Raw genomic sequence first — 21480 nt, 5'->3', positions numbered from 1 at the left:
GACCATCCCGGACTATGCGGCGATCTCAGATCCATACTGCAGAGCACGAGAGCTTCGTATATAAGAGGCATGGTCTCAATTCGACACGAACTTTTTAATCTGACTTCTTTTGTCTCGACCTCGTTCCCGTCCGACACTGGTATGGCCCGCTCGTCCTCCAACCCCTCCGACCTCCCAGAAATTCCTTCATCCCACAATGTCATCGAGTATCGGAAAGACGGCGCAGTCTCGAAGATGAGGTCACACAAGGGAAATATTCCCGTATTACCCCAAACGAAGCTCTGTCCGCATTGTCCTGCAAAATTCACCCGAACGACCCACTTAAACCGACACCTACGAACGCGTGCGTCCCTCTCTCAGCTTGTTCCCCCGGTGGCTCGGACTCGCATTTGTCATTGGTTCGATTCTGATAATATATTACAGACACTGGCGAGCGACTACATCGCTGCGACGTAAGTCTCCCGCCTTCGCGTCTTCTACGTGATGCGCTAACTTTTATGCGGTGATACTAGACATGCGAAGCACAGTTCACGCGGAGTGACCTTCTGACTCGGCACAAAAGAAGCTGTGGTGATCCGTATGTCGCTCTTTTTCGAAATTAAGGCCCTCAATCACATACGATGCTAATCATAGTGGGCATGTATCTCGCACGCGGCGTCGATCCTGCCAGGCCTGTGCCGAGTCCAAAGTCAAGTGCGACCTCCAGCAACCCTGTGGCAAATGCCAGGACCGCGGAAGGGAATGCGTCTTTACCATGTCTGGTCGCACCTCGCGTTCGCCTCCATCGTCCTCCCTATCGATACCATCACCAGCGGGGGAGACAGACGATGCCTCCTCCTCCCGCTCTGAGCCGGGTAGTCGGTCTCGGGTGTCCCCTACTGCGCCTGATGATACGATATCACTGCCCGATTACCATCAGCCCCCCTCCCCGTACGATTGGTCGGCAGGAGTCTCCGCAGGTCCCTCACACCGCACTACTGATATCCACCATGTGCGTACCCCACAGGATCCATTTTCGGGCGCCATCCCTGCACAGATTCACGCGCAGCAGCTGTATTCTGCGGAGCCCCTCGCGATCCACCGTCACTCGAATCCACCACCCAATGACCCTTACCTCTACCAGCACCATTCAATGTACCCCGACGCCAGCTACGTGCAGGCCCCCCTGACGGCGAGTACCCTCCCGCCCGAACCACGACACTATGCGCCTACCTCCTCCGACATTCGTCGACATATGTCGCTTCCTACCCTACCTCATATGCCTTTGCATCGAAATAACGATCCTTTTCCTCCTTCGGAGCACTACCCTGGGGCAGAGGGAGGCTACGGCGACGTTTACGCTCATCAGTCACCCCAAGACTACTCCCATATGCGCCATTATTCTTCTGATACGAGTGGTATAGTACCACCTCCCCAACAGATGTACCGCCACCATACTCCATCCCCTCTCAGCGCGTCGTCGTCGCCAGATTTTGCCTTCGGGTCTTATGGGTCCAGCCTCCCTCCTACGGAACCCATGATCCAGCAGGGAATTTCAAGTGAGCCTTTGTCGGGAGCAAATGACGGAAGAACGCTGACAAATTCCGCTATTATAGACCTGAGGGCGACGCAGCCAAACTGCCCCGATTGTATCATGGGAATTGGTCGCTGCGTTCGAGGGCATTTACAAGGGTAGAGGCGGCCTTTTTGCGTATAGTACCGTTTATGCTCCTTCCGTGCGCATCATCACCGGCGCCCCTGATGTTTGGCGGACTCAGACCTCAGAGGTGTCCTCCCTCCCTGCCATCTGAACGTCGCCCGTACGCACACCGCGCGTGTCTGTGGTCTGCTGCCCCACATGAGCGTCCGACGACTAGCAGTCTTCGGAGCGGCGAGCCTCGATCACGTCCTCGGCTTAATTACGAGCCCTCGAGGGGCGGCTGATCAGTTTGTAACTCAGAATATGTATTGAGCCTGTGTTCGCGATCATGTGGGATGCTCCATTATTAAGGCCATGTGGCATGCCCGGTTGTTTCACATCACTTGCGGACCCTGGTTCAAAATACGAATCTTTGTGCGTTCCATGCTTCGTCCAGCATTTTGGGGGGTGGACTCGGACATAAGGGTGTTCGCCGCAGGTATAACCGAAAGCATGTTTTACGGGCTATATATTACCTAGCACGTTGTTTGATACGACTCAAAACAAAGTCTGTAGATACTCTCCTGGGTTATCTGGGTATCGACCGCGTACACGTCGTGCGCGTATGGAGCGGCCGCCTTTCAGCGGTGCACAGACGTAGACAGTGGGAGACAGTGGGAAGGAAGTCCCTTGGTTATTCCACTGAAGCGACGAGATGGTTACGCGGGATAAGTACGAAGTCCAAATGGACCATTATTTTCATGATGCAGTTGATGGCTCGAAGAAACAGGGGTTGACGTCATGTCAGAGCTGGTTCTTAGATTGCATTATGCCTTTACATAGTTAGAGGCACGGGTAGGACTCACCTCGACATTCGTCACGCAGTAATTTGACCACGGTCTACGCCGACTTTGGATCGTCCTGAGCATCGTCAATCGGTATTCGTACTAGCCTCTCGCCGGCCGCGAGAGACGTTTGTTCCGAGTCAAGGTCGCCAGGGGATTCCATATTCTTCCGCTGTGAGACTAGTGCAAGTCAGCGGTCAAGGTAGGTAGACCCAACACGCTTGCGATCAATACTGACGGAATAGGTCCAATATACGGAACATCTGAGGCCATTGTTCGAGGACCTGCCCATGCACTGAGAAGTACCCTCAACTTAATAATGCTCATTCGCGGTCAAAGGCAACCGACGTACCTAAACCCGCATCTGCCATCAGCTCACAGTCATCCCCCAGCCCTTCCATCCGCTTCACAAACAAAGCACTAGCTCTCTCAAGAGCTGCAACGGCCTCGTACTCCTTCTTCTTCTCGAGTAGTCTGGTCATCGATGCTGCGTTGGACTGGGATGTGCCTGGTACTGCATGGGATAAGCGATTGGGTACGACTGACTGTCTCATCGTGGTTGTGAGGGTTGGGATTGCGCGCGACGCGTCTCGGCTGGCACAGCGAACCGTGGTGGCTGTGCTATCCCCGTTCTGGCGAAAATCAGGAGAAGCCTCCCTTGACTGTGGACGACAATGACTCAAAATGACTCAAAGCCTCCAGCACCTGTCCGGGTATCTTCCAGCTCTGCGTGCACTCTATGAAATGTCTGACCTGGATACGGGGGTTTTGGTACGGATCAAGCATCAGTGGAGGAGTGTTCAGCGGTTTTAGTGGACTTGTAAGCCATCCGTTTAATCGACACTAATCGCGCTCTCCTCAGGCTTTCACAACAAGAACAAGCTCTATTGACTTCAGCTTGAGGGGTAAGAGCACGACGGGTACATGATAGACGTTAGCATCACCATCTTCAACCAGGATCATCGCCTATCCATCAAAGCCTGCAGCTTCTCCCTTCCACCATTCTCCCAGTCGTCCCAGCACAAGCCATAGATGTACGTGTGCCTTCCAATGTTATGGGGTTCTCGGTCTCCTGCAAGCGCAATTCCGTTACCAGGCTTACCCCTCGCATCACCGTCATGGTAAACGCGATCCCAGCGCAAGATGCCCTCGTGAAGGAAACCAAGCCTGATCGCGGCATTCTGAGACTTTTGGTTCGCCGAGCTCGTCATCCACTGGCATCGACGACAACCGAGCCCACCCTTTTCCTTCGTCTCGAGCGCATACTGCATCAGCAACCCGCATGCGTGAGTGTTGACGTGGGTACGCTGGAATGGTGGGAAGATCTGGATGTGCCCGACCTCGGTGACGAGGTTGCGATCGGAGGCGTTCAGATAGGTGAGCACGCCCGCGAAGGCACCTTCGCTATCGAACGAGCACGCAGGTTTGGTCTTGTCGATGATGACGAACATCACGACAGCAGGGCTCTTATGGATGACGTTCTCAAGGAAGTCCTCGTTGAGATCTTCTTTGGCCTTATATGGACCGAACGCGCTGTGCGCCCAGACCTCCGGCCACGTCAATTGAGCCTCGAAGTAGGGTTCGAGGTGAATCCTGGGCTGACGGTTTCATCATCAGTTCTACGTTTGCGAAATGCAGTCGCAAAGCTCACTCACGTCGAAGAGGACCAGCTTCACACGATCTGAAGAGAAGTTCTTCACGGGGAAGCAGAAGTTCAGGTTACCGTCGTAAGGAATGCCGGACATGTCTACGGCGTATTAGTCAGGCCGCAAAGGCAAGGCGGGACGGGTCACCTCGATAATCTGAAGAGAGAAAGCGAGGATGATGCTTGACTCGAATGAATATATACCTAACTCGACGCTCCTTTTGTACGACTTTCGGCAGGACCCCCGGGCTAGATTTCGCCGTTCCGTTCTGGCATCTTCTTCTGCAAAGGGTAAGGACACAGCCACTCGCTGTTCCTTTTAAATTGTTGATCTCAAGGGCGACGAGTCACGCAGGCAGTATCTGACTTTGCGCTGCTAAGCGAAGGTGGTTAATTATGGGGATCTAAGCGAGCTAAGCGAGGCGTTTGTGTGTGCCTCTTCCTCCTCGGGTTCGCCCAATGCGTTACGCCTGCTCGCCATTGGACAACACTACCCCTGATATAGATCATGCACTACGTTTATGGGTGCGTCCTATTGAGAGATCCTCACGGTGTCACTTTCCTCGCCTAAGAACAAGGGCTTTTGAACAGATGACTCGACGCGTAAGGCTTTCAAGATCAAGCACAATGTAGTATAAAACTCTGATCTATTGTATGTGCATATATATATCGAATTCGAATCTATTGGTACACCTATCATAGCCCGCCTCTACTTCTACAAGTTTGAATCACGGGCCTTAATGATAGTCTTCTGTAGTAAAACAAGTTGAGTATCGTGTGGAGCGTTAGTTTAAACCACCGACCTGTATATCCTTGAGAAGCCCTTGCGCCAGAGCGCAGTGGGCCTTCGCCAACAACTCATCAAGAGGAGAGGCTCTATAGAGATTCTCTTGGTTCTTCTTGGCGCTATGGGATTCAGCCATGTCAGATGTAGATAATCGCACATATCAAACTATGCCTCACTGAGTGTAACGAGCTTCGAGCGTCTGGCTCTTGTTCCCGGGAATTAATTTATATTCAATCAGCTTGCTATCACACTCGCGAAGCACTCCAGCCGCTTGCTCCAGGAGGGGGGAAGCCATTATGTTGATGATTAGTTAGAAAGAAAAAGATATGGGAGGAGGCACTATCTGCGACGTTTGAGAGGATTGTTGGTGCCCCATTCGTGCGCTCCCTCCCTCTTTTATATCATCGGACAGATGCCATGTTTTGGCTGTCCTCATTATGTTCGCAACCGCCCAATTCACATGAAAAACAGCGGACGTGCCAGTCGACACAATGGTTTGGACCTTGCATGACATGTCCGCGGATGTCAAAGTCGCGTGGAGTTCGTGCTGGGCTCGTTACACATCTAAGGCAAAAAAAACACCTGCGGACAGCTTGAGTGGTCCATAGGACATGATATGGTCCAAGGCTTTGTGTTGACAAAGGGTCGATAAATTGCGATACACACCTTAGTAACGCACGCTTTCATTATAAGGAACGGATGATGGAGGTGGCTCCGTGACATGCCAAGTATCTGGCACCCGTGCAGCCAGTGCCTACTGCCAAGTGATCTTATTGGTATAGCGAAGGCAGTTTATTGTAAGGTTGCTACCACGTTATTTTATCTCTATGGATATCCGATGCTGAGGAAACAACGTACTTATTCACGGCTTTAGTTCTTGTGATTCGGTCACCAGTTTGCTAGCGTGCATTCCGTACACTGCAAGCATACGTGACAAAGGGTCCTGTAGGTCTGAAGGCTAAACCTTTTGGTTGGGTCACTAGCTCACTAATGTACGTTCCACGCGGTGCATAGCATATGTCGTCAAAGGCCTGGCCGACCGAGCTAATATCATACGCTGAGTGGACCTATGTAGGCTAAAATCTTCGGCTCACTGAAAGTTGGACCAATGTTCCCATCCATGCCTCACGGATAAGAACGTATCAATGGTGCGTCAAAACCCTTCCTCCTACTGTCTAAACTTTACGGCCTCGCATTAAAATACCAGGGAAAGTGTCATATCAATCCCAGGGACAATCTACTATCCCAGATATGCTGTTCTATCCATTTAAGTCGTACCAAAAGCAGTACTATAAGTAACGTTCTCTCGTCATAGGACCGGCAGCGCCCCACATGTGTGTAAATCAGGTATCCGATATCTCCGGTGGCCGTTCGCCCTTTTATTAGCTGAACGTAGTACAGTATGTGTCAATACGATACAACACAAGAACCTCGAGAAACCATCAAGATATCCTCATATCGTTTGCTTTTCCCAATACGACTGGTGATGGACAAAGCATTAGCGAATGACATTGACGCAATATACTCGACTAGGTACATTATATACGGGGATCTATATACGATATATCATAAATAAATTATGTGAATGCGAATCCTCAGGGAAATGACAATTGCCGGGTAGCGACCAATTCCTTCGGCGACATTAACACACAAACTACTGACTCCTATTCAAGCCCAAGTTCTCTGCCCGTGCTTTGCGATGCTCATGCTGTAGTTGCAGATAAGCATTAGTGCTGGCCCTGAAAGAACAAGATCCTTACCTCGATTTCTTCAAGGAGCTTTGTTGTGAGCTTCAAGTGACCAGTGGTAAGCACCGCGTCACGAGGAGGTTTGGCCTCAAGGCGGCGTTGGTTTGCGTTTGCACTACATTAGATAGCCATCATGAACAAACGCTAGATGAGCATCTCCGATATTGCCACGTACTTAATCAACCGGTCTCTAAACATGGGAGTTCTTTGTGCAGCGATTGTTCCGTGAGTAACAGAGAGCTCGTATAAAAGCTCGCGGCACCGATCCAGCCGTGAGCCACAGAGACGAATGTTGTCCATGATGTTGTCCATGGAAGAATTCATTTAGATATCCGAGAATACGAAGGGGGAAAGGGCGAGAGGTGGCTTGCTTGTTATTGACAGGAGCTCAAGACATGTGCATGGGTACTTATAATGGAATCTGTGCGCCGAGGCAATGTCAGCCCGACGTCGATTGCTCTTGAGATAAACATGCTACGTAACGCGCGTAGCGCGCCTAGCACGCAAGCAAACATAATGAAAGGGACGGGTTGACAAGCCCTTCACAGACTGTGTTGAGTAGCATGGCTAGGAACATCGAACTCTCGCATGCCGACGAACGTGAGCGAAACACCGATCCGTTACATCCGTAGATACTACTTCGACGACTTACAGCATAGATAGAGACGTAGCAACACATGAACGTTCGAAAAATGGAATTCTCAGACGCCCATGCTGATATCCGAGCACTGGATACGATTTAAGGGCTAGCGCTTGCAAGATCTTTACAGATAACCAGCCGATCACGTCGCACGACCTGCCAGCGACGGTTGGCCGTGGTTGTCAGAGTGTTGTCAGCCCGGTCGCTAGCATGAAACCTCGTTCTGAGCTGGTACCTAGATTTTTACTCTTGGATGGCGCGCACGTATTGATTCCCACATTCGATATTAGTTACCTACGTGGGTAATAGAGACAGGAACATCGCAGCGCTGACGCCGCGACGCACCTGTGCAATGCGTGAAGTTATCGTACCGTTACCTTGCAATGATTCCCGATAGAGCATCGGCCCCCTTCTCTTGGGACCGGTGATATTCGTCTCCGGTTATGTGGGGAACGACGCAGGTGCCCTGCCCCTGAAAAAGCATTCCTGAGAGTACGTATCTCCGGATACTGATGTTCACAGCATGGTATGAAGTGCATCCCGATCATCCCGAATCGAAGTTACATTAACTCCAAGAATTCTTCGATCGTCATTTGACGATCTCTAGATTGCTGAAGTTTGCCTCAACCCAAACAGTCATAATGAGAACTAACACCTAACTCACATCAATTCCATATATCCTACCATTTGTTGTGAAGTCGGTGTCTTACTTGCGGTTCAACATTTTGGAGGTACCTCGTAACAAAGTAACAAGGGGAGTTGAAGTTTGACTGAGACTCGAAATTCAAAAGTCAACTATCAAAGGTGGATTGACGTCAGGCCATGCGAGACCAACTATGTTGATGTGCCTTTCGGGGGCGTCCGAACAACTTACGCGGGTGGAGCCTCCCCCACAGGGTTCGGGTAATTATCGAAGGGCCGAGTAGTACTATCACTTGGAGTTACCTTTGAAAGGTACGAAGACTTCGGCTCCTGCCAGAACGTGGCAACAAACTCTGCGGGTTTCTGCAGGGATCTAGATCCCAAGAACACGAGGCATAGCAGAGTATGGTATTGAATTATTATTATGACATAGACTACTTTTAAGCGAGGCCTGGATATACATGTGAACGATACGCTGTGTGTGCCGACTATCGTAGAAGCTATTTGCTAAGGGTCATATACGTGTGGAGATATGGCCATCAAATACGCTGGAAATGTTGACCACAAGCTCTTTGCTGTTGAGACTGCAAAGAGTCAATACGCAATACAGCACAGCACTGAGTGCTCATACCTGTATTTCGCGTTGGAGGCCACGAGCCAGCCTGAAATGGTTCTCGGCGAGCACGGGGTCACGCGGTGGGTGCCGAATAAGCTTGTCCTGGTTCGTAACAGCTCTGAAAGGATATATTCCGTTCGCATAAGGTTCAAACCAAGCATGCAGAACGACGTACCTTTGATAACGCTCCCGAAGGCTCAGCGCAGCCAGCTCTCCGGACTGTGTGCGGAAGTTGATTAACATCTGTTCGCAGCTTTGGAGGATTGTGCCGGCATTGTAGATGAACTCGTAGGGAGATTGGGCAGACATTAATTGCGGGGTGAGGAAGCAAGGTGGTAAAGGTAACAAGTTTGATAGCGTGGTGAGGAACTTGCAAGTTAGTCTACCAAAAGCTTTCTGCCCTTATAAACAGGCGATCTATGTTTAAGGTCGCTGTGAGCGAGGGTGTCGGAGAATTCTGATGGGAGCCATACGTCAGAAAACAAGGACCCACAGCTGCCTGTCAGGCTTTGAATCGGGCCGCCGCCATCGCTTACACTGGGAGAACGTAGTGTGCATAGCCTGCTAGCCTGGCCAAAGCGCAAAGAAATGTCAGGTAATGGTCGGCCCGAGCTACACAGGTTAATAGTCTCCACCCTCTGGCACTAGCGCGGCGCAATCTGATTCCGATCCTCGATCTATAACTTCGGTCATGACAGCGTCTATGGTCATTTGAAGAGCGAGTTTGATGGACGCATCGAGATGAATAGACTTTGCAGCCTGGTCAGGCGGAAAAAGGAGGACTACTCTCCTCGAGTACAAGGTCATCTGAGCGTTCGCTATGTCGCATGACAAATGCTAGTGATAGCCGATACGTGCTTGCGCTTTCGTCCTTCGGGCGGCGTTAACGTGCTGTGTCCAGTCCTCGTGTTGTTTAAACCGACGAATTGCAGCTGGGCGTGTGTATGGTACCTGGTACCATAGTAAATTGACCGGGAACTCTATCTCATGAAGTTGCGTAGGCGTAGATCACCACAAGTTGGCGGTGCCCAGGAAGACATCTCAAGTCTCGAGATCTCCTGTTCGAAACATAGCCTCCTGTGAGCTCAGCTGATGCAAAAGGGACGAAACTGCGCTGCCTTGTATCCTGGTTTGTCTGCGGTTACAGATAGGAGGCGAAGAGAAGAATCGGATGACGGTCGCTGCCAACATCCGTTGAAAGAAAGCTGCGGCGAGTTCGCGTCCTGTGCTACGCCAGTCACGTGGAATCCCTTTACCGCCTCAGGGAACGTCTCCTTTGCGTCCCGGTGCCCTCTACACTGACCAGGGCTCAGTGAAGTCTCATCATGTCGGCATACGGATCAACTAGACACATGCCTGCATCTTCATTCACTCCTTCATCGTCAACACCAGCAGCGACTACGCTCTTCCGCCGACTATCTTGGGAAGGAACAGTCCCGTTAGAGATCCGTGTCGCCCCTCAAGAGCTCCCAGCCAACTCGGATCGCGGTCTCGAATGCTACTATATCCAGGCACCAAGAGTGTCCTACCTGCCCTTACTCGTGCCCGAGATAAAGCGCTTTCTGATGGACATCGTGTTTGACGAGATGGGAGGACGCGCCGTGAAGGAGGAGGACTGGTGGTTCGAAGGCGAAGAAGGCGCGCTGCTCAAATGGTGTGCTCACTTTTCCTCTCTAAGAGTCTTGGACGTGCTCAGTGTCGAGAGGATGGCATACCTACACTGCTTTCCTGTTTGTTTCCTTCCGATACAGGCACTGGCCGATTGGGCTCATATACGACAACTACACCATTTCGTCGACGATACGTCCCGCTGCACCCTCGTCGAGCTTACCGAACACACTGGCCGTGCAGCCATTGAGGCTAACTCTGCATCTCACGTCTCCACCGACGGATAAGCTCCTGATGGCGCCTAGCGCGGAGGCGTGCAAACAAGCGTTTATGGGTCAACTCAAGGAGGCGGACTTCCTGCGGTGGGGGAACACGAAACGCATGACCGGGTTGCGCAAGGCTGAGCAGGACGGGATGTGGGAAGGCATACGTGAACGTACGTGCCCTCTTTCTCCCTTCACGTCCTCCCCGAGCCTTATCTTTCAGCAGACAACTTCGACGACTACTGGCGCATTGCATCCAAGGTTGTTCCGTCAACCGTTCCCTCTAGTACCGTTCCCCAATCAACCCTCAACCAACCTGGACACACGCGGCCCCCGTCAGCAGATGGCGGCGAGCGCGATAGGGGCGATAAAGACGGCGCTTACAACGTGCGGAGCATTCCAGTGCGGCTGTACCTCCCCGACGGGCCCGTTATGCAAGACCTGTGCCCCCCTGTGCTTGACGACGGTACGTTTCGCTTTCTCGTCGCTTTCAACTCCGGCGTTGCCCTCCTCCCTGAAGGCTGACAATGCTTGACCACAGGCTCGGCGCATACGCTAGGCTATTGCCTCTTCACTCACCTCCCACTCCTCTTCCCCAACTCAACAGAACAGTCTTCGCGTGCAGGTACGTGGCTTCTCCCTTTTTCGTAATCATCGCCCGAGCTGACCATCATACCCACAATTAGCCAACGGCATATCACCGAACCTCGCGTACGCTCTTGTACAAGGCGTACACACGCCTCTCGATGCCGAGATGGCTTGGCTTGGCGCTTGCATGGCAGGCGCAGATGGCTGGGTGTGCATCTGCATCGGGATCAAGAGCTAGTGCCGATCATCGACCAAGACGTCGTTCGCGGGTTCATTTTCGTTCTGCCACATCCGTGACTAATTGGCCTGTTTATCCATCTTTTTGGTGATCGTCCACGTTCGTAACGCGCTTAGATCTCCCCTTCTGTCCTGTTCAATCTTTATCTTTGTTCCTTTTTCGTTCATTGCATTGTTATCTCGTTCCTTGTTTCCTCGCTAATGTCGGGATGTCGATATGTACATGATCAAATTACGATGCATATGGCTTAATGATCGCCCTTTTCATTTAACCTGCTTCGCGGTTCGGCTGTAAACATCAAAACACAGCACCGTCTGGATTTATGACATATTCAGGGATCGAAGGGTCGCCGACAAGTCAAGGCTACGCAAGCGCTTCCAGCTCTCCATTGGCGCTCGCCAAAAGCGTCGCACTGGTTTTAGGTCGGAGCCGACGGTCCTCCGTTTCCAAGATACACAAAGTGCGCATGCGATGTCGTACACGGGCCGCACGGAGCTGTGCGCGTAGCAGCGGCAGATTCCGAATGTCTTGCATCACAATAGATCACAGCCGTCATGCGTTGTTCTCGGCCGCCTTATTCCGTGAACGCGTGTTTGTACTCAAACTTTATGGGCTCCAGATCAACGTCATAACTTACGGAATGGTTCTAATACTTTTTTGTGTGCTTGGACATACAATAGACTCTTAGAGTGGGTCACCATACGGCGCCATGGTAAGCCTCGATAACAACACATCACAATACTCGCGGCAACGTTATGCTAATATAACCCGTAGTAGCGACTTACGTGCAGGCTTTCCCTCTGCCGCGTATTGCCAAGGTCTGTTCCAAATGCAATATAGCCAATTTCTGCTCAGAACCTTCCTGTCAACGAATCGCTCCAGTGACAACAAAACAAGCGTAGAATATTCGATTTGCTCCTGTGTGTATTCACTCGGACCGAGTGACAACTTCAAGTTGAACGTGAACGCCCCCTTCTTCTCCACCAGGATCGGTTCCTGACTTATCGGAGGCCTTAGATCCAGCTCTTCGGGACACCTGTACGTATCACGCGTACACCTGTAAGTAGTAGTAAATTGCTCCGACGTCCCCGATATTAGCAAGGGAAAATTTCGTGCTGTACTTCAAACTGTGATATAACGTGTGGAGTAATTATGCGGACAAGCTAACGATTATAGCGCGCTAACTTCCGGCTGCTGACATTTAAACGCCTGAGCGCTTATCAAGCCCCTACCGCAACGTTTTCTTCCCTTGGCCGGAGCTGTGCTGCGCCCTGCTGCGCCGCTGGACAGGAAGTGTAATCGGGATTCTCCAGTGCATCCGTGGGGACATCATGCATCATGTATACTGGTTGTGATCGGCAAGTGGGGCCGGCTTTGATCGGGACGGGAAGGGAAGGGGGAAGCTGGAAGTTTTCAACGTATGGATTACAGTTCAAAGAAAAGCTCGTTGTACAAATCTTCAACGTAAAGCTTTAAGCCGCATTGAGCACGTATGGAACGGCACCATGCGATGTGTTCATAATTCGGAATCCAGAGGTGTAAGGTACTACCCTATTGCGACCCGACGGTGAAGCTTGAAGAACAACAAGCAAACATATCATGTCGCACACTAGTGGCGATAAAGAACGCGAGGACCGCGTTGCACTCTCAAGGCTTTTGGTGAACACACGACTCTAAGCCGATAGAACTCATTCGCGCAGGGAAGCTTAGGAGTGGTTTGGTATGATCATTCGTTCAGACGGCCTGCACTATAATACATACATGCGACCATGGGCCATGACATATGATGAGACATGAATATAAGAAACAAGGAAATAGATATGCGTGATCAGAGTAAGGAAAACCGTGAGTGACTAATGCATGCAACGAGCATCCTACAAGTAAGCTCTACTTTTGACACTCCGTCTCGGGCAATCTACTTCTTGTGGTTGCCAATGACCGAGTCGGGCGCGTATCGCGGGATAACCTTGGGGTCGTGCAGCATGTTGAACTCCTCCGTCGCGTCGCGGCCGGCGTACAGCAGGATCGCCTTCTCTCCTCCGGGGTGGTCGGGCAGGAACGACGTCACGTCGAGCACCTGTCCGTTGACGATCACCCATATGTCGTCCTTCTTGTTGTGCTTGGCAACGTCGGCGGTGGTGAACTCCTTCGATGCCGATGAAGACTGCGCGGGGCCGCTCGTCGCACCTGCGTTGTTCGAGGTGGGTGCAGGTGCAGATGATGATGACGATGAAGAGGAGCCGCCGAGCTGGCCTGCGAGGGCACCGAGACGGCCGCCAGCCTTCTGCACAATCTGGCCGGTGGTCTGGAGGAGGTAGGCGGCGGCAGAGTCACCTGACACGCGGCCAAAGACGACACAGCCGAGGAGCGAGGAGCCGCCGAGACGGTTAGCGCCGTGGACACCACCGGCGACCTCGCCGGAGGCGAAGAGTCCAGCAATGGGCTTGCCATCGCTGCCAACGACGCGCGACTCGGCGTCGATCTCGAGGCCACCCATGGTGTAGTGCAGGACAGGGGTCATGATGGCCACATTGAAGAAGTCGTTCATCTTCCACTCGCCGGTGGAGAAGAACTTCTTGCCGAAGGGGTCCTTCTTGGCCTTGACGCCGACGTTGTAGTCGTCAAAGGTCTTCTTGAGCTTCGCGGGCGAGATGCCGATCTCCTTGGCGAGAGCGTCGCCGTTGTCGAAGCGTTTCATGAGGCCACGGCCGACGTAGTGCTTGCAGTGCCACTCAATCTCGCTCGAAGCTTGACCGTTGAGGATAAGGCGGATGGGGTACTAAAAAGTCCAAGTTTAATCCAGCTGTTCAACTTTTAGACCGAGTATCAAAACGCACCTTTCCATTCTCCCAAATCTTACCAGTGACAAAGTCACGGTGCTGGAGCTCATCAACGAAGCGGTCGCCGTTGTTGTCAAGCAGGAGACCGCCGACACCCCGGAGCGCCTCAGCAGCCAAGAACTTGACCTTGGCGTCGGGCTCGTTCGGGTCAACGAGACCAGTCGGGTGGACCTGGACCTTCTCGAGATCGATAGCACTTGCACCGACAGCCATGGCCATCTTCTGGCCGTCACCCGTGCAGTGGTCACCGTTCGTCGTGGGGAGATTGTAGTACTCGGGGCGGTGCTTCTTCAGGAGCGAATCGCTGGTGAAGTCAGCGGCGTAGCCACCGGTAGCGAGGATGACGGGGCCGTCAGCGGTCTCGGTCTTGCCGTTGCGGATATACTCGACACCGATGACGGTGCCCGACTCGTCCTTGAGGAGCTTGGTCACGCGGGCCTTCTTGTAAATCTTGACGCGCTCGGGGTTCGACACAGAGAGGTCCTCGAGACGCTCCATCTGGGCGTAGGTGATGACCTATTGTCGAAAGGGGCGGAGATTGAGCGTTATTCCGCAGTAAAACAAAGCTTGACGTGAAACGCACCATTCCAGGGAACTGAGCGCTGCCGCGGTGCGTCCGGGGCTGGCTGTGGCCACCGAGACGGGCGACCTTGGAGAGGTCGAGGCCGAACTTGGCTTGAAGCCAGTCGACGGCGTCACCCGAACGACCAGTGAGGACGCGGATCAGGTCATCACGAGCGAGATCGCGGGCCTAGGAAAATGCAGCCAAATCAAAAGCTGATCAATATGCTGATGCAAAGTGAAATGAGGTGAAGAGGGGTGTACGCACCGACTTCTTGGTGTCCTCGAAGAAGATCTTTGCGCTGTCGGGAATGCCGAGGTCCTGTTGAGACTGGGTGCCCGCACCGTTGATACCAGAGGTAGCCTTGGTGGAGTTACCGCCCATGAAACTGCGAGTCAGGGTCGATTAGCGTCAAAGACTCGACAGGTGCCAGAATGGCAGACGACAGGATAGGACTTACCCCTGCTTGTCGAGGAGCAAAACATTGGCACCACGCTCAAGGAGAGTGTGGGCAGCCGAGAGACCTGCGAGACCACCACCGACGACGATGACCTGAGCCATTGTTAATGTTATGGAGTGGAGGGTGGATAGATGGCAAGGGAGAAAGGGAGGGATGGAGAACGCGGCGTCGGGCGAGGGAGGGCCGGGTGAAGTACTTGTTGCGTCAGCCAATCAGCACGCGTCGCTTTTCCGGTCCACGGCATGTGATAATTGCTGATGTAAGCATGGGGTATCATCTTCCCCGGATTTTGGCCCCTCAAAGTGGAAGTCACCGGCCGGCCGTCTTTCCATCTGATTTCCGTCCCGCTCACTTCCCCGCGGAGCGATCGACTGGCCACGGATGCGCAAGTTCCTCAAGGACGTAAAGCGTGATGGCGCCATACCCTCAGACCACTACAGCCACGATCACCTCAACGAGCAGAAAGATATACCCATCGAGAATGAAGCATTTGTGAAGTGGCAAAATATCTTCCAAGAGCTCAGCAGCAAGCCCGGAAACGAAGATGTGGTATGGGGTCTGATCGACGGTTTCTTGCTTTACTGGGATAAGGTGAGCCTCTATCTATATGTTGTTAGCCTTTCAAGCGAACGTGCGACTCACGGGGACCAAAACGCCTGCAGGAAGTGATCTCCAACCTCGACGTGCGCATCTTCCTGCGGGTCTCTCACGACGTGCTGAAGCAGCGGCGACACGAGCGACACGGCTATCATACTGCAGGTAAGTACGTGCGGCGTTTACTGCACGTAGCTGCGATCGGAGTCTTCGGACTGACGCTCTCCCTCCCCTTACTTGCCCTTGGCTTCTCTTTCTCCGCGCGCCTCCCCCTTGCAAACGCGGGTGTGCCCCCTTAAATCCGCATCGTCCATCTCTCGACACGTTACTGGCGTCTGCCGCACGTCTCTGGACGTACTGTGCGATCGGGCATAAACGCATATGCATGTATCCTGGGCTGGCTGCTCCGTGCACGGCTCGGACGGCTCGGGCGCGATGGTGAATCCTCGGCGTGCGCGTGCGTGTGCGCATGTCCACCCGGTGACCGGCCCGACGCGATAACCACGGCTACCCGCCTGGAGTGCAATCCGACCCAGAGGGGACGTTATGGCGGGACCCGCCCGGGTACTGGGAGCAGATCGTGTGGCCTGCGTACGAGGATGCGCACCGGGACGTGTTCGAAGATGGGAACCTGGAGACGGGTCGGCCGACGGGCAAGGTGCAGGACCTTGTGCTGTTCGAGAACGAAAAGATGAGCATGACGGATGTGGTGGGTGTGTGTTGCGAGGTGCTGCAGAAGAAGTTGCAGGGATCAAACATATGATTCCTGTTGTTGATGTATCGAATTTGTATTGCGAAATTCCATATGTGCCTCTCCGGCAGTTGAACGAGGGTGCTGCATCCCAGTCTTGAACGTTGTGAACGGGATGAATAGGCACCAGTTCTTCAGGCTGCACGCCATTAGGAGGAATGCAAGAGCGACACGCGAAGGAGGGCTCACTGGAGCAAAGTCCTATTCATGGGTCAGACCATTGCGATGGAACCCAGTAGAACATGGCTCACGTCCTGGTGCACGATGACACTATTCGGTAGGATACGCTTGAGATGCTTCGCCAAAGTAGTTTTCCCAGAGCATGTCGCGCCTCTACATGTTAGGCCATGATTTGGACGTAAGCTCATTGCCCGAAATGTGCTCGGATGGCAGATCGGCGTGCTTACCCTACACCAACGAGTATCACTTTGGGTGCCATTACCGTCAGAGGTCAGCAAGAGCAATGGACGTTGTCGTCGACGAGATCTGGTAGTAAACGGAGGGGCTCACACTAGGGAACACTGGCGATATTCATAGATACTGTAAACGAGCGTTAGGAACGTTATCAACCGGCGTTGCCCGATCCACAAAATGGCGTCTTCGGCCTGTCTTCGGGTATATCGGACCGATCCGAAAGAACCGTTTGGGATGATGACGTTGTTCGTGTACGACTGAACTTTACTAGCCTCGACCGGATGCAAATCTCTATCGATAAAGTGCACGAAATTCGAGTATGGGGCAATCTTATCCGACAGAACAGCTTCTCTAATGTAAAGGCATAAAAAGGTTGAATTCGAGCACGCGTCGACATGGGACTGCACTGTCAACCTAGAGCAAATAAATAGGATAAATGAGAGGAGACCTGGTAGATTATGTGCAACATGATCGTATCCTATAGTGCAAGGCATATGAGGGTTTCAGGATCCTCAGCTACTCAAGATTGCGGAGAAAATTTGAGCACGAGAGTACGAAGGTTGACATCATCCCGCCCGCTTCCTTCGCCGACCACACAGCCTTCTTCTGCAATTCGCTCTGCGCATCGTCAAGAATGTTCAACACGCCTTCGAACTCCGGGAACAGCTCGCCGTTGATCCTGCGCGCATGTGACACAAGTGCCGAGCTCTTGAGCACCAGCCCTGCGAAGTAGGGGTTCCCCGTCGTTCCGAGACTGTTCGCGATGAAGCTCGCAGCTGTGATATCGAACATCGACATCGTTTCCCCGTGGAAGAACGGACCGCCGCTCGCACTCAGCCTCGCCTCGAGCGGACGAACTCGGCGACGATCCCGTTTCGCTCCGCCTTGACGCGCCGGCGGATGAACCAGGCGAGGATGGTGCGCATCGGCAACGGAAGAGAGCCAAAGGTCTCAGCTATAGTGATGGCGTAGTTCTCGTCAGGAATTAAGCGCTCGGTGACGATGGACGGGTAGATGAGCTCTTCCAGCCAGGCCTACCACGTCCTCGAGTCCGCACGCTGCACGGTGGTGAGATGTGTCTCGGGGTCTGCGACGCCGCATATGTCGATGAGGTGGCGGATGATGAACGTCGAGTCGGAGATGTTGTGTTGCCGTCGAGGGTGACGTCGACATAGGGAATCTTGCCCTTGGGCAATTTGCTAGTATTGAAAAGGGTGCCGTGCTCGTAGGACACCGAGGAGAACCGTAGGAAAGCTTCCAGCTTTTGGCAGAAACCGAATAGGCCCGGGCCAAAGACGAACGGTCACATGAGGCGATGTCATGCTGGGTTATGGCTTGCACGACTGGTAGTGAGCATAAGAATGTCACAAAAACAAGAAGGGAAAAGACACCTACCCGTACCTTGACCTGAGACACAGTGGGGTGATTAATGACGTTGTCAAGCCATTTTCCTCATCACAATTCCTTTATAGCCACTGTAATACGCGCCTTCGGAAGAACTCAGCGCTATGTGATCGGCCAGGGAATTAGTTAGTCTTCTCACTAAACGCTCATTTCTCAAGAGGCCACGCAGCAAGAGACAAGGTGATACGACAAACTCAAGGAGGTCGTGATTTGCCACGCAAGCTGCGGCGCTGCAATTTTCCCAAGTTGTTCCGACGCGTATAGCACGGTGATGATGGCCAAGTGGACGCGCGTCAATACGGCATCGTCCATGATACGGGCAAATACGGGAGGTCCTTTATTCAGACCGAAATTGGTGACAGATGGTCTGAGTGTGTCATCGATCAACGTGCATGAGGAAAGAACGGAGATATGAAAGGGGGTGTTAATAGCAGGATACATCAGGAAGACTGACATGTTTACAATATTACTCCACCACTCGTCCTGCTTCCACTTGAACCCGAGGCTCTATACAGCCTTCTTCTGCAACTCGCCCTGTGCGTCATCGAGAAGGTTTAGAACATTTTTGTACTCCGGGAACAGCTCTCCGTTGACCCTCCTTGCGAACGACACGAGTGTAGGACTCTTGAGAACCAGCCCTGCGAAATATGGGTTGCCCTTCGTCCCGAGACTATTTGCGATGAAGCTCGCAGCGGTGATATCGAACATTGACATCTTCTCGCCATGGAAGTACGGCCCGCTGCTCGCGCTGAGCTTTGCCTCGAGCGCGTCGACGAACTCGGCGACAATCACCTCACGCTCCGCCTGCGAGTGCCGTCCCACGCCTTGCGCCCACATGAGCCCCGTAATGCGCCGCCGGAGCATCCAGGGCAAGAAGACGCGCAGGGGCCACGACATCGAGCCAAAGACCTCTTGCTTGGTAGTAGCCCAGTTGGCATCAACGACCCACCGCTCAGTGACGACCGCAGGATAGATGAGCTCCTCGAGCCAGGCTTGCCATGCCCGCGAATCGGCACGCCGCACGGCTGTGAGGCCTGCGTCCACGTCGGGGTCGGCGGCGGAGCCCTTAGCGATGAGGTGTCGGATAATGAAGGTCGAGTCGGAGAGGCGCTCGGTTTTGCCGTCGAGGGTGACATCAGCAAAGGGAACTTTGCCTTTGGGTGCCTTGCCGGGATTGGGTTCGGAGCCGTGGGTGTAGGAGACGGAGGCCCAGCGGAGGTAGGCTTCGAGCTTTTGGCAGAAACCAGAGGGGCTGGGACCGTCCGTAGGCTTCGGGACTCCCCAGAGGATAACGCTCAGAGAAGGTGACATGAAGTCTTGCTGGTACCTTGACGAAGGACGAATGATGTTAGGAAGCCATGATAGCGAGCCAAGACATACGTTACTCACTGGTAAGTAAAGCGGGAGGTATCTTCGTCTATGCCCCGCTCGAGACCTCCCCTTATTATCCTTAGACTCGGTATGCGTCGACAGAGCGGCGCGGCGCGATAGCCCTTGGCCGACCGGGAGATGCGTCAGCACGTCAACATGCAGATCAAAACGTTGGCCTGCTGTCGAGGGATGCTGACAAAAGTGACAGCCAACGTCGAGCTGCGCGAGCTGCGCCGCGGTCAAGGTTCAGCTGGAACGATTCCCACGCTACTCCTACACGTCTTGGCAGCATCAATGTCAAGGCGACCGCCGTCGGGCCTCACTAGAACTGAGCTCTTGCCTCCTTCCTTTCGTAAAACAAGTTGCACATCTTTCCGAGGTGCTCGGTCAGCAGGTGCCCGCCCAACCAGTAATTCCAGACCAATGATGAGGTCTGAGAGCGCTGATACCTTGCGCCGTCGTCCTCCCTGTCAACTATGCAGCCTGACTTGACGTCAGCTATGCCAATTCCCATCCAAATCCATCTTCTATACGTTATCTAACGAATCCGGATTTTGCTAGTTGATTATCTACTTATGGTTTGGAATAAAGAGAGGCGACGTCCGCTACAGGGATGCTACAGGCGACTCATCAGACTGCCGATCAGATGACAGTTTCACCTCCTTCGAAATATCGATAGCACGCGCTTGAGCGTTAGTTCGTCTTCCACAAGACTTGGGTCTGCCATGCGTCTTAAGTGCAGAATGAGACGCGGTACAAATATCGAGTGCAGCATAGCGACGGGTATGCTCATTATAAGCGTTGAGTCGACATTGATATTCTATCGATCAATTCGGATATTAATTGACGTTCTTCTTCCAGGAGCCTAAATGATACTCACCGGCTGTGGGAATGCCACAAGAGCCAAAACCAGACCTTCATCACTGTCGTCAATGTAAGCGCTTTGTAGTATGCCAGCACTATTCATACCGCATAAAGAACCAAAGTAAAGCGACCCTAAAAAGTTAAAGATGTGAGCCAGAAAAGTTGATTATCAAAGACTTTGGCATTACCATCAGTGACAAGAGTTCTGAACAGTTTTGGTAAAGCCCGTATGGTGTTATCTCAACAAAAGAACAAGGTTGATAACCACGTTGATTATTGCCTGAGAAAATACGGCAGACTTACAAGTTGAATATGACTTCAGAAGAAGAAGAGTAAGACAAGCTGATCAGTTTGCGGCCGGTTCCCATGAACTACGAACACCTGATACGCTGGGATTCGGCACACACCTGTATCAACACACAACAGCATGGACCAGGTAAGCTTAAGCCAATGGCCTTGGGTAATTACGAGGCAACCAGACGTGTGGTAGCCGATGCTCTCATTGTCGACGCCTTAATGAGCGGTAGGGGTATGAAAAAAATCGCCACCAAAGAGCGATGGAGTGACTTACTTTCCATCGTTTTGGTGAATCTTGCGGCAGTGTAAAGTACCACTGTGCTACATACCAAGGACAGGGAAACAAGGATGATGCCAACGACCCGTTTTCGCTCCCATATAGTCCATGTTCTAATCACGAGAACAACTGTCGGACAAAGGATGTCACACAGACACTGTTAATGAGTAGACAGGTACTTGCGTTCTGATAATGCTATGAGACCTATATGGAGCCCTATTTCCGTGATCAAATAACAGAAAATATCACTTTTGGCCAGCGGAAAGGTCGTACATATTGTCACAGCGAATGGCATTGCCCTTCCTAAAATAGACTTGGAACTAGTCTAAACGCTGCGCACCCTGATCTGGTATTTGACGACAACAATAACAATTCCAGCAAAAACTCGTTTGGACTTCTTTCTAGCCC

General features: G+C 52.6%; 10 protein-coding genes across 10 annotated transcripts; 3 read left to right on the top strand and 7 right to left on the bottom strand.

Annotated features, from left to right (window-relative positions):
* The first annotated feature begins 177 nt into the window (after positions 1 to 177).
* Positions 178 to 1903, top strand: CONPUDRAFT_135949 (uncharacterized protein). The gene is made up of 5 exons (XM_007768411.1): positions 178 to 343; positions 424 to 452; positions 513 to 577; positions 634 to 1538; positions 1596 to 1903. Exons 1-5 carry the CDS (start codon positions 235 to 237, stop codon positions 1673 to 1675), a joined length of 1188 nt encoding a protein of 395 aa, XP_007766601.1. The 5' UTR covers positions 178 to 234; the 3' UTR covers positions 1676 to 1903.
* A 183-nt stretch (positions 1904 to 2086) lies between these two features.
* CONPUDRAFT_100864 (uncharacterized protein) lies at positions 2087 to 3018 on the bottom strand (the record flags this gene model as incomplete). Its single annotated transcript, XM_007768410.1, has 3 exons — positions 2087 to 2643; positions 2702 to 2758; positions 2816 to 3018. Coding segments are annotated over 3 exons (385 nt in total), but the record flags the coding sequence as incomplete, so codon positions are not given.
* A 326-nt stretch (positions 3019 to 3344) lies between these two features.
* Positions 3345 to 4257, bottom strand: CONPUDRAFT_135947 (GNAT family acetyltransferase). The gene is made up of 2 exons (XM_007768409.1): positions 4119 to 4257; positions 3345 to 4061 (listed from the first exon to the last, which is right to left on the bottom strand). The coding sequence occupies exons 1-2, from the start codon at positions 4206 to 4208 to the stop codon at positions 3423 to 3425; spliced, it is 729 nt and encodes a 242-aa protein (XP_007766599.1). The 5' UTR covers positions 4209 to 4257; the 3' UTR covers positions 3345 to 3422.
* Positions 4258 to 4823: 566 nt separating this feature from the next.
* On the bottom strand, positions 4824 to 5190 carry CONPUDRAFT_151644 (uncharacterized protein; the record flags this gene model as incomplete). The annotated part of the gene is made up of 3 exons (XM_007768408.1): positions 4824 to 4859; positions 4912 to 5014; positions 5072 to 5190. 3 exons carry the CDS (start codon positions 5188 to 5190, stop codon positions 4824 to 4826), a joined length of 258 nt encoding a protein of 85 aa, XP_007766598.1.
* A 1359-nt stretch (positions 5191 to 6549) lies between these two features.
* CONPUDRAFT_151643 (uncharacterized protein) lies at positions 6550 to 6955 on the bottom strand (the record flags this gene model as incomplete). The annotated part of the gene is made up of 3 exons (XM_007768407.1): positions 6550 to 6603; positions 6656 to 6758; positions 6819 to 6955. The coding sequence occupies 3 exons, from the start codon at positions 6953 to 6955 to the stop codon at positions 6550 to 6552; spliced, it is 294 nt and encodes a 97-aa protein (XP_007766597.1).
* A 1509-nt stretch (positions 6956 to 8464) lies between these two features.
* CONPUDRAFT_163704 (uncharacterized protein) lies at positions 8465 to 9136 on the bottom strand (the record flags this gene model as incomplete). The annotated part of the gene is made up of 4 exons (XM_007768406.1): positions 9015 to 9136; positions 8717 to 8958; positions 8557 to 8659; positions 8465 to 8509 (listed from the first exon to the last, which is right to left on the bottom strand). Exons 2-4 carry the CDS (start codon positions 8848 to 8850, stop codon positions 8465 to 8467), a joined length of 282 nt encoding a protein of 93 aa, XP_007766596.1. The 5' UTR covers positions 8851 to 8958; positions 9015 to 9136.
* Positions 9137 to 9866: 730 nt separating this feature from the next.
* On the top strand, positions 9867 to 11238 carry CONPUDRAFT_51915 (autophagy protein 5; the record flags this gene model as incomplete). The annotated part of the gene is made up of 5 exons (XM_007768118.1): positions 9867 to 10195; positions 10293 to 10585; positions 10639 to 10878; positions 10954 to 11031; positions 11099 to 11238. The coding sequence occupies 5 exons, from the start codon at positions 9867 to 9869 to the stop codon at positions 11236 to 11238; spliced, it is 1080 nt and encodes a 359-aa protein (XP_007766308.1).
* A 1709-nt stretch (positions 11239 to 12947) lies between these two features.
* Positions 12948 to 15261, bottom strand: CONPUDRAFT_100855 (Flavocytochrome c). Its single transcript, XM_007768405.1, has 5 exons — positions 15101 to 15261; positions 14908 to 15028; positions 14662 to 14829; positions 14076 to 14594; positions 12948 to 14017 (listed from the first exon to the last, which is right to left on the bottom strand). Exons 1-5 carry the CDS (start codon positions 15199 to 15201, stop codon positions 13154 to 13156), a joined length of 1773 nt encoding a protein of 590 aa, XP_007766595.1. The 5' UTR covers positions 15202 to 15261; the 3' UTR covers positions 12948 to 13153.
* Positions 15262 to 15365: 104 nt separating this feature from the next.
* CONPUDRAFT_163701 (uncharacterized protein) lies at positions 15366 to 16522 on the top strand (the record flags this gene model as incomplete). Its single annotated transcript, XM_007768404.1, has 4 exons — positions 15366 to 15408; positions 15465 to 15691; positions 15763 to 15859; positions 16216 to 16522. The coding sequence occupies 4 exons, from the start codon at positions 15366 to 15368 to the stop codon at positions 16455 to 16457; spliced, it is 609 nt and encodes a 202-aa protein (XP_007766594.1). The 3' UTR covers positions 16458 to 16522.
* A 799-nt stretch (positions 16523 to 17321) lies between these two features.
* On the bottom strand, positions 17322 to 19894 carry CONPUDRAFT_120650 (uncharacterized protein). The gene is made up of 3 exons (XM_007768403.1): positions 19653 to 19894; positions 18255 to 19590; positions 17322 to 18193 (listed from the first exon to the last, which is right to left on the bottom strand). The coding sequence occupies exon 2, from the start codon at positions 19572 to 19574 to the stop codon at positions 18771 to 18773; it is 804 nt and encodes a 267-aa protein (XP_007766593.1). The 5' UTR covers positions 19575 to 19590; positions 19653 to 19894; the 3' UTR covers positions 17322 to 18193; positions 18255 to 18770.
* Positions 19895 to 21480: the final 1586 nt, after the last annotated feature.

Source organism: Coniophora puteana, assembly GCF_000271625.1.
Source record: "Coniophora puteana RWD-64-598 SS2 unplaced genomic scaffold CONPUscaffold_4, whole genome shotgun sequence".
NCBI lineage: Eukaryota > Fungi > Basidiomycota > Agaricomycetes > Boletales > Coniophoraceae > Coniophora > Coniophora puteana.
The sequence above is the reverse complement of the archived record's forward strand: the minus strand, read 5'-3'. Positions and strand labels throughout refer to the sequence as shown.

Coding starts and splice junctions, on each gene's coding strand:
- CONPUDRAFT_135949 (XM_007768411.1), top strand. CDS start 235: ATGAGGTCACACAAGGGAAATATTCCCGTATTACCCCAAACGAAGCTC. Junction 344..423: donor AAACCGACACCTACGAACGC/GTGCGTCCCTCT, acceptor AATATATTACAG/ACACTGGCGAGCGACTACAT. Junction 578..633: donor AAAAGAAGCTGTGGTGATCC/GTATGTCGCTCT, acceptor TGCTAATCATAG/TGGGCATGTATCTCGCACGC.
- CONPUDRAFT_135947 (XM_007768409.1), bottom strand. CDS start 4,208: ATGTCCGGCATTCCTTACGACGGTAACCTGAACTTCTGCTTCCCCGTG. Junction 4,062..4,118: donor TGAAGCTGGTCCTCTTCGAC/GTGAGTGAGCTT, acceptor TGAAACCGTCAG/CCCAGGATTCACCTCGAACC.
- CONPUDRAFT_100855 (XM_007768405.1), bottom strand. CDS start 15,201: ATGGCTCAGGTCATCGTCGTCGGTGGTGGTCTCGCAGGTCTCTCGGCT. Junction 14,595..14,661: donor GCGCTCAGTTCCCTGGAATG/GTGCGTTTCACG, acceptor TTTCGACAATAG/GTCATCACCTACGCCCAGAT. Junction 14,018..14,075: donor AGATTTGGGAGAATGGAAAG/GTGCGTTTTGAT, acceptor TGGACTTTTTAG/TACCCCATCCGCCTTATCCT.
- CONPUDRAFT_120650 (XM_007768403.1), bottom strand. CDS start 19,574: ATGTCACCTTCTCTGAGCGTTATCCTCTGGGGAGTCCCGAAGCCTACG.